Source organism: Manis javanica, chromosome 3, assembly GCF_040802235.1.
Source record: "Manis javanica isolate MJ-LG chromosome 3, MJ_LKY, whole genome shotgun sequence".
Taxonomy (NCBI): domain Eukaryota; kingdom Metazoa; phylum Chordata; class Mammalia; order Pholidota; family Manidae; genus Manis; species Manis javanica.
In genome coordinates, this window is record NC_133158.1 from 54,338,813 (window position 1) to 54,355,983 (window position 17,171).

Consider the following 17,171-nt stretch of genomic DNA (forward strand, 5'->3'; position numbering starts at 1 on the left):
TGGACTATTACAAAGCTTACATGAAATATTAGTAGCTTCCTAGCATTTAAAAATCCCTCTCAATGAGGAAGGCAGTTAGCCCATGTTCCAAAATTCAGAATTTCTGATTCCTATTCTGGTGTTTGCTCCCTCCTACTAGCCTGCCTTACACAAATTAGTGGTGCTCACATCTGAGCCAGTGATTGACTTTTCCCCTAAACAGTTGCAAGCTGAACATCTCAAGATACTTCAGTCTCCCTAAGGATGGTGGTTTTGAGTAAGACACTGTCTCTCTTCATGAGGGGTCTCACCATGTGCCTGGGGAGACAGACAAGTAAAAAAAAGAATTACTGTTAATTACTGTGGAAGCCCTATCACTTCTGATCTTAAGTGAGGCCTCTTCTAATTGTGGGACAGCTTGATGGTGGCAGTAAGCCCACATGACACCAGTCTTCTTCTGGTGACCAAGTGTCTATCGCACAAGTTTACCATCTCACTGTCGAGCATCCAATAATAGTTCAGAAACTGAAAGTCTACCCCAGGGGACCTGCTTACCATTGTATGATAAAGGAGAGAAAACAAAGTCACTTCGAAGCAAAATTTTTCCTGCTGTTAATTTTAGAATAATGCCGCAAATGAATCTGTAAGTAAGGGTCAACATGGTCACATACTATTGCCACATAGCATTCACCTGTTTTCTTAGCAAACGGGGACATGTTCTCCACATGACTATCTCATATCATCAGTCTATAAAAGCCAAAGACATATCCAAAAGGAGCCAAAATAGATCAATATATTCTTAGCTTTTCTAAACTGACACTGTAATTAGTTATGTAATAGATAAAGTCAGTTGAGCAAGAAATTAAAAAATATATATATTAACATTAACTTAAAAGTTATAGATGTCTCTTTGTTCACTTTTTTCAAAATGGGATCAAAGTCATCTCTTTGAAGTAGAGTCTGCCAATGGAGTTCTCTTTCTAAGAAAGAGCATACATAAATCATACTTATGCCTGTTATGTTTGTTTGTAAGTTTCCGTTTATTTGTATGTAGATTCTTCAGTTTCGGGATTTTTTTTGTTTCGTTTTGTTTTGTTAGTGGGGGTAGAGAGAGAACTTGCAGCACTTACAAATCAATCTAACACAGTCAAGTTTGCGAAAAACCTGTAACTGACCTTTGGAAAGGAATCTCTCAATGGTGAGAGTAGATGAATAGCAGTCTACCAGGTACAACTATTCAGCATTCCACAGGCACCAATTAATATGGGGTTTTTTTCCAAAAGAAATTAAGAGAATTGGCCAGTCAAGGAGGAAGTTAAGTGGAGGTTAGTTAAAAGAGCCTCTATCATATGTCCTGTGTCTATTGATAGCTCCAGGACAGCTCTTAAAGAACATTAAAAATCTACATTTAATAATACCTAAATTGCTTCTAGCATCAACAACATGTCAAGCAAAGTCAGTGCTGAATTCTCTGATGAGGCTTTCAGCACTGGTATTTTGTACTGCTGCTTGTGGGAAAATCCTCATGATTAACACATCAGAGGCTTACTACATGTTCTTGCTCAGTGGAAAAACATGTCTCTCCAGACATAGGATGCAGGTTTGCTTCTGAGCCAGACTGATGTCTCAAACAAAACAAAACAAAAAAAAGTTCTTTGAATCTCCCCGTGCCCTTTAGAAAGTACTAGAATATGATGCCAGAATTCTGAACCACAAAGAAGAGATGTTTTCATGCTGAGAAATTAAAGCTTAAGTGTATCTCATTTTGACCCCACTGAACATTCTAAATAATCCCTCTAGAGTCTATTAGAATGTCTGTTTCTGAATAGAAAGAACTTCATTCTAAGGAAGGATAGTCCTACCAGAATACAGCTCTAATTATGATTAGGTCAACCACAGTGAGATTCATGTCCAAGCTGTAGAAAACCTCTCTCCACCATATTATCAGTTATACTTTACATGGTGCTAAATATTTGGAATACATTGCCACCTGAGAGGTGTTGTACAGTCCAACATTGAATCTGAAGTCTTTGACAAATATATGGAGTTAGATCTATTTATCTGCATGTGACATGCTGACAAACAACTTTTAACACTGGGTTTGGGATCTGTTCTGACTATTCCTACATTTATTCTTCTGGCCTTCTGTTTGAATCGTTTATATTTTCCTCTAAAAAACAGACACATGAATAATGTGACTAATGCTTCTCATGCATCTCTTTTGCTTCTGCAGGAGGGATTTTTGAAACTGTGGAAAATGAACCTGTTAATGTTGAAGAATTAGCATTCAAGTTCGCAGTTACCAGCATTAACAGAAATCGAACCCTGATGCCTAACACCACATTAACCTATGACATCCAGAGAATTAACCTTTTTGATAGTTTTGAAGCCTCACGGCGAGGTAACTATTTTCACATTTTTAAAAGCTTCTTTGGGTGAAATGTCTGCTCTACTTTTTTGCTACCTGCTCTTTTTCGGAGTGGACATCTTTGTGCAGATGGGTTGCAGAAAATCTCAGTCCTTGATGTAACTGTCCAGTGCCATCTGAACTATTCTAATGGTTGTTACCCAGCCCTGTTTTCTGGCCCCTTCTGATTAGCTCATCCTTCAGTGCCCTCTACTCTATGATTAACTCATTCAGCTGTGAATGAAAAATGTCAAGCTTGGTCTGTTTTTCCTTCCTAAGGTTGAGAGACCACCATGAAATTGTACAGTGCAGTCAAATAAAACTTTGTGGAAGGTCATACCCACCAAGCATGCAGAAATGCCCACAACACACATATCTCACACCCTGAATTTTAACAGGTTGTTAACTACTGGGTTTACACAGCATCTTCTCAACTTTTTTAAAAACTCCTTTCCACACAATCATAACAATATGATGATTAAACCCATGAGAACAATCTCTGTATTCCTTTTTTCTGATTCTCTTTTTCTTCTGAAGATTAAGTTCCTAAAAAGTAATCTAATTTATATTTGGGCTGCAAGGTTTTTCTCTGAAAGAGCCACTGGAATTGTGGGGCTTGTTTAAACATCCCCTGGATACTACCAGGATGACTCTTTGAAGCAAGGTTACATTCAGTGTGCTGGAAGCTTGGCTCTAACAACAGAGCTGCTGAGACTTGATGCAGGTATTTAGATGGAAGCAAAGACTGCTGATCAGCCCAGAATAGGAGAAGCTCTTTCCCTCATAGAGGAATACTCTGCCCATTAAAAACACACAAACAAATGGAATACAGTGAACACCCTATGCTGATTTCCAAGTAACTAAATACTGGCTGCTTCCGTATAGAATTAACTCAGGTATGATCATCAGGTGCATTCACCTCTTACATTCTCCTGCAGGACTCTAAGTGTTTTTCACAAACAAAACGTAAAATTCATTTTCATGGAAGCACAGAGGAGAAGTGAATAATGTAATGATTACTTTTCTTCCACCTATGGCATGACCTTAGTATAAGAATATTTTCTTTATAAAGATGGATGGAGTTGCAGATACTACATAGGTCACAGTTGTCTATGAACAAATAATAAAACTTTATAAAGGACTTTAAAGCTTACAAGTCATCTCCACATGAATTATCTCCATGGGTTGATCACTATGTCTTCATCTCTTGCTCTGTGTGCATGTGTGTGTGTGTGTGTGTGTCTTTCTCTTGGGCGTGTGTCTCTCTTTTCTCTCTCTGTCTGCCTTTCTTTTCTCTCTCACACATTGTTAAGCAAGTACCTTAGAAAGGAAACCACATTTAACAATGATACTTCAACCCACATAAAATTTAAAGCTTTTTTGTGACATGGAGTACCTGCCTTACCTATAAATTGAACACCCCCAGAGCTCCTTAAAAGTGGTAATTTGCTGGCAAACAATTCAAAAGGATTGATTTTCTGTCAAGTCATATTAGCATCCCAGAGCTAAATATAAGCAGGTATCTCAATCCATTGCCAATGCTAGACAAAACAACAGATTATGTATCCTCATGCTGTCATTTTATCTTGCTAACCAATGAAAACATATCCAGAAAATGATCAGAGGACAATGACAGCTTACATTTATAGCACTTAGTGTAGAAAATAATATGTGTTCATAGCTCACATAGTAATTCTGTACCAATGAGCACAGAACCAGCAAGTTTGCCCCGAGAATGACTGTCAACATTTGCTCTCCCCAAATATTAAATAGGTATTTGGAATACGTCTTTCAAAATTATACTAATTTTTTTCTCTAAATCACATCAGATAATTTGGACAAAGCCATATCATTTTCCTACTTATTTATTCATAGGGTGACATAATTATAAAGAATATCATAACTTCATTTATAAATTTCACTGTTATGTAATTCAAATATTCAGTGATTTTTCTCTCAGCAGTTCCAAATTCCTAACTAGTATTAAAATATAAATTTGAAATGCTTTTAAATGTATGCCTAATACCAACAAAAGTTTATACCAGCATGTAATTAATAGGCACTATTTTACATGGTCATAGAGAATAATCTGTCCCAACCTCTCTGGGAGGGAATTTGGTTAATATATATCAAGTAACTTAAAGTATGAATACCCTCCAATTATAGCTAGGAATCTACTCTAGGAAAGTAAGTTAAAATTCAGAGAAAAACATAAGAACTAAAACAAGTACTCTAATATTACTTATAATAACCAAAAACTAAGAGAAACTTAAAAGTCCAACATCATAAAGAGTTGAATGATCATATATCCAAGGTACGTGCTATTTATTCTATAGACACCAAAAATACACTTTCGAAGACTTTGTCATGACTCAGGGGAAAGGACCTGCTTTTAGTGTTAAATTTAGTGTCAAATGAAGAAAGCAGTGTATCAAACTGTACCTGCATAATGATGCATTTTTTTAATCAATTGGATCACTAAAATATGAATAGATGTTACCCCAAGATGATGGAATTACAGAGCTTTTTTTTTCTTCCTTACACTTCTAAATATTCCAAATTCTCTCCATGACATAAATAAATGTTATAAACTAAGTTATCAATACATACGGACTTGATTTTCTTAGAGTACATGTTGGCTGATACTGAGGTAGAGAAAGGCTTGCCTCCGAGCTGGGTCTCTGTGCTCTGACACAGCCCTGCCATGGCACAGTGACCAGGACTCACTCTGTTGTCTATGATTATTAGTGGGTTGGACCAAATGTTTTCTACAATCCCTTTAAGCTATGCTATTTTATTATTCTGTTATTAAGCAGGCATCAGTGTCACTTAACATTCTTTAGTGGTTTATCAATAGCCTGGAACTTCTTTAAGAGTCTTCCAAACTAAAGTGCTTTGCAGCCTCCCGTCTTTCAAATTCTATGACCACATGAATATCTTCGTTGCCTACCGTCGAATAACAGAACTTCATTCACATGGCAGTCACTGAAAATAGATTGCAGAGGTGTTCTCAGTGTTCCTGGGTGACTCCAACCACAAGGCAAGGGATTTAGATTTCATCTGATTGAAAGTACTGAAGTGAGACCAGCCACTCATTTTTATTTGCAGGGAGCTGGCTGTGATATGTTGTTAATCAGGTCTGCATTCACATCTGTCTGTACTTTAGTATCTCAGGGATTTTGCAAGTTAGGTGAAGCATATTTCCTCAACATACATACAGAGAGGGGAAGGAAATTTCCAATAGTGAAAACAAATAGGGGATTCTCAGAAGGAAAAGTGAAATTCACACAAGTCTCTCTCTTTCTTTCTCTCTCTCTCTCTCTCTCTCTCTCTCTCTCTCTCTCTCTCTCTCCTTCCTCACCCTCGCCACCACCCCTCCTCGTCTCTGCACTCAGCGTGTGACCAGCTGGGCCTTGGTGTGGCCGCCCTCTTCGGCCCTTCCCATAGCTCCTCGGTCAGTGCTGTGCAGTCTATTTGCAATGCTCTCGAAGTTCCACACATACAGACCCGCTGGAAACACCCCGCGGTGGACAACAAAGATTTGTTTTACATCAACCTCTACCCAGATTATGCGGCTATCAGCAAGGCAGTCCTGGATTTGGTCCTGTACTACAACTGGAAAACAGTGACCGTGGTGTATGAAGACAGCACAGGTATGGACCCACCCAAGATCTCACCTGGCCACGTCTGGTCCAAACAAAGGGAACCAGAGTGTTCAATAGGCATCAACTCGTCAGGTGGAATACATAAAAACGCTCTTCTATATGATTCTAATTTGGGAAGGCCATGTGTAGCTAATTCCAGTTCCTTTTGGTGAGTTGATCCTTTTTAATGATACTTCCATCATCCTATTTAGGGTGATACTTTTAAAAGAAATATCACCTCATTGATTTATGTTATAATGCAATTAAAATATTAAAGATCTAACTTCACTTATCCAATTCTATTAAGACTGTGACCCTGACTCCATTCCTTAAATCAGGCAGAGAAACTTAGAAAAAATGACTATGAGGTGTGATTCCAACTTGATAAGTAACTACATAAATGTCTAGAAAAGTTTCTAAAGTAGGTTAACAGAGAGGAATCCAGTTAGGAGCTGTATCAGTAAAGCTGACCATTTCATGCGAAAGGGATAAGAAGCCCAGGACGATCCCCTACTAAAGCTCACTTTGTCCCACCTGCTTATTTTAGGAGGCAGGACAGAAATGTGCTAGAGCCTCCCTCTACTAGATGTTTGCCCTGAGCCTCCCCCATTTAAAGTTTCTCTTGCTGGTACCCTCTCCTTTTGCCTTCCAGGGAAATTTTGAGGTTTGTCTGAGTTCAGGCTCCCTTTTATTCAGTTTAAATTCTGCTGGTGTCTCTCCATCATCCAGGTAATAAAGTCCAAGTCCTTCTCATTTAAAGCTGTTCACCATCCAGCCTTTTCCATCTGCATTAACCCAGACATCAGCCTATCTGCACAACCTGTGTGCTCTCATCAGCTATGACGAAGAGTCCCTCATTCCTTAAATGCCGCCCAATTCATCCCAACTCTTCTTTTCAGCTGGTGCCTTCTTCAGATGATACTCCACACACAGGGCAATGAGTCCCTCATTCTCCCTGTTCACACTTGAATACCACTTCTTCCTGAAAGCTCCATCTGGTTCAATGCCACATTGTAAATATAATCATTACATCACTTGTTCACATACCTCTGAGACTAGGAATGCCTAAACATTGGAATTTTATCTCATATATTTTTATAACCTGCTACCTAAAACAGCCATGGCATATAGCAAAGTGCTTGGTAATTATACGTGGAAGGAATATTACATTCTGAATGGCTTTTCTCCAAGACTTGAAATCAGTTCCTTTCTTTGATCTACACATTTGGTAATATGACTAACATCATTATCATTGAAAATGAATAAAGCAAAGTACTTTTAAACTTCTTAATAGTATTTTGTTTTTCACTGGCTGTTTCACTAACCATGAGCATTTTCCACTCCCCACAGGGAAAAATAGTAATCCTCCTCTATTTGGCACTAAACTCTGGTTCCATTTTAAGCGGTCAGATAAAAGTGACCTATTCTGCTTGGAAATAGGCATTTATGTATTTTCTTATACCTCATCTCATTTTAGAAAGAAGCAAAGGTAGATGATTGGATATATAATTTCTAAATATTATATTCAAAACAGTCTTGCAGGGAAGGATAAGCCTCAGGAAGTCATATTTTCAGAGCTTTCTTTGTTTGCTGTCAAGAAAGAAAGCTATCACATGAATTCACTCCATAAGCATATTTAAAGAGTCTTGAGATAGAATATTGTATTGTGTAGCAGCAGAATCATCTTCTCTTCTTCCAATTAAACTGACGTAAGACAGATTAACAGGAAAAAATAAAAATGGAAAAGAAAAGAAATGAAACAAAAAAAATGTTTAAAGATCTAATAGCATGTATGCCACCCATACACATGGGACAGACCCAGGAAAACTAATTCTCCTGAAATGACAGAAGCCATCACCTTTAAATACCATCTTCAGCTAAAGACCAAAAAGGATGGTGGGGCGTGGGATCAGTGATGCAAGGGTACCAGGAAAAGCAGAGTAAAGAAGAGTAAGGTTCAGATTTAAGGCATCGCCTCCTCCATTGATAAGTTTCTGAGATTGTCATCCCCTCTTCTTGTACAGAGGGAGACACCCTTACAAATGGAGAATTCCCTTATAAATGTAAATGTCTCTTACAAAAGGGTAACTTCTCAATTTTCAGAGCTTTGCCTGTGTCTGCTATTTCTTAAAATGACCAGTGTAAAATATTCCCCATGCCAGAGAGATATATTTCGGGGTGGCAAATTCTGCTCCCCTTCCATTGTAAATGTAAGTGTAGTCAGACCTTCCACGCTGCCTACCGTTGTGAACAGAGAATCATGTGAACAAATAAAATCGTATACTATTTCCCATTATGTAACACACACTATACTATAATTTTCTCTCACCATTTCTACCACCCGTAAAGCAGGTCTATCTAAAAAGAAAACACATCAATGAATGATACTGAAGCTTCTGGATTTAAAAAAAAGTTCAGCTAAAGGTGTGAGCATATAACTGTTGTAGATTTCAATTGTTTTTAGACAAAATATAATTGATAAAAGAATGACACAGGAGTTGATGTCTTAACCACCTTTCTGATTTTGTGTGATCACCCATAACTGATGGCCAATTTGCACAGGAAAAAAATTCCAACTGTGATTTCAGTTCTTTACCAAGAAACTGAAATATCTTTTTCATCTGTTAAATTCACCTGAGCTCAGTTACTAAATAAATACTTGCTGAAATTGAAAATCCAAAATGAGTTAGTATGTTGCCCATTCAGTTACAGGTGATTCATGTTAAAATGATTTTGCCCACAAAGAAATTAAAAATGTAAATGAATAATCAATTGAGCCATTAAGTCGGAACCCAGAGAGTAAACAAGCCAACTGAGATCAATAAAACCAGACATCTTTTGACTTTGAGTGGGTTTAATACTGCTTGACTCAGGATTTTGGTTGCAATAATCATCAAGCCATAAAAAGGAGAAAACTTACTAAACCTGAAGGAAAAGAAAGGACTTAGGTGTGCTAAGCACCCGCCCTCACACCAGAATTAAGTACCCATTAAAGAGCACTTTATTGGGATTTGTTTAGACGTTTGTTAAATAGCCTGAAGCCAGCACAGATGTCTGGGAGACCAAATGGCTCATGACTCCCATTGAAGTCAAGGAGAGCACTGTGCAAGTCTCTAAGGACAAAATTCAATTCACTAAATACTAGCTGGCAGAATTCTGTCCTCTAGAAGAGAAAATGTGGAAAGACCCTAGAGAACATTGGGGGAAGTCAAGTGTCTCGCTTCATCTCTCTCTTGCCGTTGCCTGGATGTCCTTCCCATCAGTCACCTCCTTCCCTCTGATTCTCACAGTCAAAGGTGACCCTAGGCAATGAGAAATTGATGCTCATTGGTCCTCCCCTCTGCTTCATTAGACCCCTGGTGGAAGCCTGGCTCCTATCCCTTCACACACATCAGAAAGGCTGAGCAGCTGAGCGGCTGAGAAATGCAGTGTGGAGAGTAGTCAGCAGTTCCTTCTTTCTCAAGGCCGACCTCGGTGAAGTGCAGCCGCAGCTGTCTCTGTGGAACAAGGGCCTGCAAACTTTTTTCTCTAAAGGGACAGATGGTATATGGTATCAGCTTTGTGGGCCACAGGGTCTTGGTCTTAACTTTATTCCACTCTGATGAGGTAGCAAGAAAACAGCCATAGACAATGTAGATACTTACATATAGATAATATGTAAATGAATGAATGTTGTATGTACCAATAAACCTTTATTTACAATGAAGGAGGCCAGTGTGGTTGGATCAGAGTGAAAGGTGAAGAGTGGTAGGAGACAGTTCAGAGAGGAGGGCATTGTAAGTCATGGAGGGCTTTGTAGACAACGGTAGATCTTTCTCTCCTCGTGAAATGGGGAGCCATGGGAGAATTTTCAGCAGAAGAGGTACATAATCAGATTTATATCATGAAAAGGTCACTCTGGCTTTCAGATTGATAGTACATCTGAGGGTAAGGGTGAAAACAGGTGACTCCTAGAGAAATCAAGGCAAGAGAAGAAGGAGATAAGGAACAGAGAGGTAAGAAATGGTTAGAAATATTTTGAATGTTGATCTGGCATAATGCCCTGAGGGAATGGAGGCTAAGTAAAAGAGAAATAGAGGAGTCCAAGATATCTCTAAGTTTAGCCTAAGCCTTCGTCTGAGATGGGGAAGGTTATAGGTGGTGCTAGTTTGGAGGATTAAGGACGATATAAGGAGTTCCTTTAGTCATGAACATGGTAAGTTTGAGTTTGCGATGCCTGCAAGACTTCCAAATGGAGGTGAAGAGTAGTCTTACATGAATCTGGAGTTCAGGAATGTGGTGTAGGCTGAAGATACAAATTTGAGAGTCCCAGCCTATAGATGGGACTAGATGAGGCCATCAAGGAAATGAGACCCAGCCAGAGGCCTCTAGCCCTGAGTTTATCACACAGAGCCCTTAAGATTTTTTGTTTTCATCCATGGGTGTCTTAAGTCATTTTTCTCAACATTTCAAAGTCATGAAGTTTTCTAAATTCACCTTACAAAAAGAGCTATTAACTATCACTGGAAATGTCTCAAAGCTTTACAATGAGGATAAATTCAAAATAAGATTAATATACATAAATATAATAGTGATTGAAAGGAACAGTTAATCCAAAGAGAAAAGTATAAGAGAAATGACGACCACAAAAATTACAATAACTAAATTCTTGAGTGCTGATTATATGTGCTAAATACTCTATATAATTAACTCATTTAATATGCTCAACCACTCTATGAATAAGTGAAATAGCTGCTTTTATGGGTTTATCAAAGCAATGATTTGTTATGTTTGTTTTATTTTCCTCCATTTTCCCAAAGAAAACAAAGAATGTATTGCTCAGAAAGAAGAATCTTGACAGAGACTTCAGATTTGGACTTGAAGAAAATTAACACTTTGGCACAGATGACCAAGCCAAAATGAAAGATATGCTGTACCCAATCAGTGCCAAATAAAAGAATAAGTAAATCTTTTCACCTTCAGCAATCAAAACTCACCCCACTATGTTATTTTGATCACCCACACTAGTTAAAACAGTTCTGCTCCTGCCCTCCCAAAATTCCACCTGACTTAGCTGGGGGATGGAAGTCATTGGCACTCATTACTGCCCACATGATGAATTATAGTTCCTTGTTTCTTTTTCCTCTCTCTTCTCTACCATTCACATCCACTGACTCCAGCACCCCCAACCAGAACCTATTCGAATTTCAGAATTCTGCTCAGGGAAATAATGTTTAGATAGTGCATGGAAGTACATTATTTTTAACTACTGTTGATATTGCCTAGAATTCAAGACTGAAATATACTGGTTGAGCTAACTGCAACACAGTTCATCTCAAATATTTTGACTAGATTCTTCTATGAGGTTCTTTGAGGCCAAAGGACACAATTTTTCTTCTGGGGCATCTTTAACGCTTTTTTGTATGCACTTCAGAAAAATCACACATAATGAAGATTTGTACTTCCAAGTGCTGTCTTTCCCCAAGTAAATCATTCACTTGCCCTTTTAACACTTCTCAGTTCTGATTTGTGCTCCCCTCTGGAGGGTACAAAGAGCCCCTTAAGATTCTTATTAGGGGTATATTAATACACCAACAAGTTTGTGAAATGCCATTTTGCATGTTTGGAGTTCAAATGAAAAAGAAATTAACATTTAAAATTTTAAATGTGCTATCTTATCTTTGGGTCCCAATGGCTTATTACATTCATTTTTATGGCATCCACACCACTGATGTTGTTTGACCAACAGGGAATTGGATTAAGACTCAAGAAAAACTAGGTACTTTTCTTTTGAACTGATACTCATTAAATATAACTAAAGTTGTCAAAATGGATGGGTTGCAATGTGAGGCAGATAATTCCTCACACAGAGAGGTGTTCAGCAGCAGCTGTGCAGAGGGATTCATGCATCAAGAAGGGTCTGACCTTTAAGGTCCCTTCCAATTCCAGACATCTGTGGCTTATTTTCAGGGCCGATTCAATCAATTAACCTCACTGTGCCTCACTTTCCTTACTGTGAAATAGCGCTGACACCTATCCACCTCGGAGGTATATTCTGAGGTTTATTGAGATATTTAAAAGACATGTAGAATACTTCATAAAAAGGGGCAATGTAAATGCAAAGTTTGTTATTATTTAAGGAGAAGGCATGGGAAATTTTAAATACTCCCTGGAAATAGCAGTTTCTTTTTTCTCTTCCATATGTTCCACCTGTTCCCAGAGTTGCTCGATGTGCATGCAAATCAGCATTTTTCTGTGTCATATCTGAGTGCACAGAGTAGGAGGTGGCCAAAGCAAGTGTTTAGGTTTGGCCATTTGGGCAGTTTTTAGCGCATATCTGCATATCCAAAGCCCAGCTCAAACTCATGTGAAATAAATGGGCTCTTTAAAGTGCTTTTCAAACCAGAGGTAGGGTTTCCAATTGCAGTCCTGGGAGTAGGAGTGGAGGAAGGAGGCTCTTACGGTATTAAGTTATATCTCTAAGTTTAGTCTTTTTATATAGAAAGATTTGAACTTACAGAAAAGTTGCAGGGAATGTGCAATGAACTCCTGTGTCCACTTCATCTAGATCCAGCAGTTGTTATCTCTGGGCCACATTTGCTCTAATGCTCTGTGATTCTCTCAATCTAAACACAGCAACAACAGCAGCAGTAGTAAGTAAAGTGTTGTTGAACCATTTGAAAGTAAGTGGCAGATATCAGTAACATTTTTGCCCCAAATACATGAGTGTGTATTTCCTAAGAGCTAGGACCTTCCTTGTTATAACCATGCTACAACTAATAAATGCAGAAAACTTGACATTAATACAATACTGTTATCATGCATAAATATGTATGTGAATAAAAAATAGTAAAAAAGTAATAATAATAATAATAGAAGATTTTGCAAAGATGACTAAAGCTAGAATGTTTGCTGGCCAGAGGGAATCGTTGCACTCTGTTCTCAAACATCTGAGGCCTTCCTGGTGGCTAGATGGTGCCACAGTTTCCCCTCCAGAATGTGGTTTTGCCCCCTGCACAGCCAGCCAGCTTGGGGTGCTTGTGGCCAAGGATGTTGTGAGCCCTCTGGCTTTTTCATCTGGTCCAGTGGGACCCAGAGCCAACTCACTCCAGCCCCACTCTCTTGGAAGAGCCACCTGTGCCCGAATTAGCCTCGTCCTCTCCTCACAGGAAAAGGCTGCTGGCTCAGCCTTGATGGCACACTTCGGCAGAGCCTGTGCTGGGTCTCACCCTGTCACGAGGACTCTTTCTTATCACTCCTTCCCAGCTTGGCTGCTTATGCTTCTAAAATAAACAGAACACTACATATGCATTTATATATAGATAATACATAAAACCATATTTCAGTCTCTCTAACTGTCCCAGTAATTTTCCTTAGAGCATCTGCTCTTGAGTCTAGGATCACCAGTCACCTTCAGTTGCCATGTTCTTTTACCTGTAACCTTTGGTCTAAAACAGTTCATCTTTCCTTTGTCTTTCATGACATTTTTTAGAGTGTTCCGGTCAGTTTTACTGCAGAATGTCCCTCAGTTGGATTTGGTTGTCTCCTCTGCATTTTATTTTTAAGTCCCTCCACTGCAGTGAGCCACAAAACCTATCGCCATTACCAGGTTTGCGTGTCCGCTTCTTTTCTCTGCAACAGAAGTCCCATCCTAAAAGCCCTGGGCCGCCGCCAGCACTAGCCTCCCGACCTGGGAGGACCACAAACAAAGTTAGAGTTGTGCCTAAATCAATTTCCTTTCCCTCAAACAATTACCTGTTTAGCAAATCATTTTTAACTAATCTCTGCTTTAAAGTATAAATGATAGATGGATTGCTACACAATGCAAATTAAAGGGAAAGCTTTCTCTTGACTTGTTCTCCAGTGAACTAAAAAATCCTTTTGAATTGTAAATTATGCATTTGCTAATGAAGGCAGAAGGACTTTTTCAGCCAACAATTTCCTTGGGAAGAGAAGTGTAAACCTCTCAGCTCCTTGTTCCTTGTTCTTCCCACAATTTGGGTCTGTAATCTTTAAATCTGCTGAATCTCTCCCTTCCTGAGGTCAGTTCACCTGTTATGCAGACAAACTGAGAAAATTAAGGGCTTAGTAGTGAGTTTTTCCAAACCATAAATTAAGTCCAATGAAAAACTTTTGTACTGGTCTTTTGTACTGAGGGGTTCTCTGTTCCCATTTATTGATAGCAAAATAAGTTTATTTTCTTAAACAATTGTGTAAGGACATGGTCACTTTTTTTTTTAGAGTAGGGGTCATGTTTATTAACAGCTTCATTTGCCAAATTAAGGTTGAATGCTTTAGGCCGGTCCAAAGTTTTCTTTCTCTGTTAATTTATGCAGATATTTAGTTAGCTAGTTGTCAGTGAATTAGTTCATTGATCTGAAATCTAAAAGTCAGGAGGGAACAAGTGATTTGGTGTAAAGACCCTAGATTGGTGAGAGTCAGAAGGACCTGGCTTTAAGTGCTGGATCTGCCATTGAACAGCATTAACACAGCCTGGCACAAGTTGCCAGCCTCCAACAGCCTCGGCTCATGATTTATAAAATAGTAATCATTGCTCATCCACATCGCAGGAGTTGATAGGAGGAAATACTTTCATGGACCACGAGGACCTTAAGGTGAGATGTGTTCCTGTTACACTCCCAGCACTTAGAATGAGGTTTGGCCTCTAATGTGCACTCCGGAAATGCCTTCCCATATAAATGAATGAGTGAAGTGAGAAAACATATTCCATTTTAATGGCCGTTGACATGTGTATGTCGTTACGACAGGAAGCTGCACTTCAAGAATGACATTCCATTCAACAAAGAATAGGCAAACAGTACATTGCAGCATATGGAATGCACTTTGGAAATGTTTTTCCCGTTTTCCTTAGAGGTCGCACTGATCTCCCTTGTGCTCATGCTCAAAGGAAAAAAAATGCGTGTGACTGCAAAGCAGGAGGATGGGAGGTAAAAACAGATGAAAGATGCAGGTAGCCTGGAGAAAGATGAAAGGAGATGGGTCCCAGTTTCTATTTTTTCCCCAGCTCATCAAATAATCCAAAGTTACTTCTGTTCCTCCAGGAACACCAGTTTGTAAGGCCGGACGGTAAAGTGGAAGGATTGAGTGCTGGACTCCCACACGGCAAATGAACCCAGGGCTCCTCCAAACTGTCTTTGTAACCCTGAGAGAGTTACTTAGTTGCTCTTAGACTCCCTTTCCTTATTGGAATTAAGAAGCTAATAATACTTGCTTCATAAGATTACTGTAAGGATTGACAAGTCCATGTCCTCAGTTTTCTTCCATTTTTGGTACCCATCAGCAGCTCAGGACAAGAGATTCTGGAAGTAAGAGGACAGAGCTCATTACGGGTACTTGAGAGCATTGAACCATGTTGATTGATTTGAAAGGAAGCCAGAGTCCAGGAAGACTGTCATTCTAATAATTTCAATTGTTATGCAAAAAAATTTTTAAAGATAATGAGCTCTAAATCGTGATACTCTCCAGAACCCCTCCTGCCATTGCCTCTGTCCCTCTAACGGTGAGGAGTACATCAGAACCAGACCCATCCAAGATGTTAGAGGAACTTTTTAACATCTGAGCCACAAAATGTGGCTTCTAGGGGAAAAAAAATAACTAAATAAAACAAGAAAATGGTAGAAATGCATCAAGTCCAGAGGTAGCTGGCATCCATGCTATAACTTGCACAGTGCCTACCACAGTTTCGATCTGAGTACTGATAACTCTTAACATTTCCTATTGATTACTTGACGCTGACAAATCCTGGAAGCACAGAACTGTTTAATAAAAAAACATACAAGTCAATTTTCCAAAGTGATGGGAGCCCTTGAGTGACAGCCGACATCATGCAGTGTGACAAGCTCCAGTTTATGTTCAGGGAAATAGGATGGGGGCTTGTAAAGCACTGCTGTTGAAACTGGCACAGTTCAGTGGATACTTGCAGTGAATCAAACATTCTCTGACATGTTGGTTGGCTGGATACGCCTTCCTACAATTACTAATGGTGATTTTTTAGTAAGAATTTTGTTTCTGCTTTTACTATTATAATCTCTAAAAATTCTATGGTCTCTTTTTCTTTAAATCAAGAGAGGGTTTTCCAGTCCAGAATGCAGTCATATTAGAAAGAGAATACAATGAGCCATTTGCAAAATCGTTTATATGATGCTGTTGAAGGAGAAAAGTTTTCCTCTACCCTTCAATGTTTCCTTGGCAGATCTCAGAATTATATTGACTTAAGAGTGTCTAATAGGAGAAAATCAAGTTTAATTACATCTGTATAGAGGCTCTGTAAGAGTATGAAGCCCACAGGTAGTTAGGAAATGAGCTTTACATGCCACCTGAGCCACAGAATGTGAATAAGTGGGAATAAAGATGTCCAACTTTTACTCAAGGAGATGAAGAAGGGCAAGGAGTTCTGTGCGATATCTGATTGCTCCCAAGAAACAGCTGCTGAAATCCTTAAGCAGGTTTGAGGGACAGTAAGGGGGTGGAAGCGTAGGAGAAGGGAACAGGGTCTGGGATTTTAAAAGAAAGGAAGACAATTCACAGAAGATGAAAAAGAGTAAACATTTGGTAAACGAATGTTCGCTGGGCCACACAGAAACAATGGGACAAAAAGAAGAATTTTAATGGACTTTGCTAAGTTTCTCCCTTTCTAGCACACCTAATTCATATTACGCTGTTTATCTATGGCGAGAGCTCCCTTCCTGGAGCAAGCCCTCTGTTTAGATTCTCTTAGGCAGTTAGAGGGAAGATCAGGTTCTTTCTGAGCCTCTGTTTCTTTAAAATAATCTGCCTAAAATAATCCACATTCCAAAGAAATACATTTTGAGGTGGAAAAATTTGCTCCCCTACAGTAGGAAGTGGAAGATTTCTTAAAGAGGCCCAACTAATTAGCAGACTAACAATGCCATATATAAATATTTGATGAAAGGCTTATCAAGATTTTTGGACCTAAGAAATTCTAGTGTTAGGTTTTTTAAGTGAACAGGTGCTATCCATTTCATTGAGCACCTTTGAAAAACACACAATTTTTTGTTTACCAAAGTTTTAGAGTTATAGACTTGATTTCTTAAAGATATGAAGTGTTGGCTGAAAGGTGGGGAGGACAATTGCATTCTAAATAAATTCAAAATGCATTTGGGAAAATTGCATTTCCAAGC

General features: G+C 38.9%; 1 protein-coding gene across 11 annotated transcripts in view; it reads left to right on the plus strand.

Annotated features, from left to right (window-relative positions):
• The window catches only part of GRIK1 (glutamate ionotropic receptor kainate type subunit 1), a 371,438-nt gene that overhangs the window by 236,762 nt on the left and 117,505 nt on the right, over positions 1–17,171 (plus strand). For 8 of the 11 annotated variants that reach the window (XM_073231439.1, XM_073231436.1, XM_037013234.2 and 5 more), the window contains exons 2-3: positions 2,213–2,380; positions 5,782–6,039. The exons of the other annotated variants lie outside the window; for them this stretch is intronic. In XM_073231439.1, the coding sequence (XP_073087540.1) occupies positions 2,213–2,380; positions 5,782–6,039 (426 nt within the window). The remainder of the gene's footprint in view (positions 1–2,212; positions 2,381–5,781; positions 6,040–17,171) is intronic. 11 annotated transcript variants of the gene reach the window in all.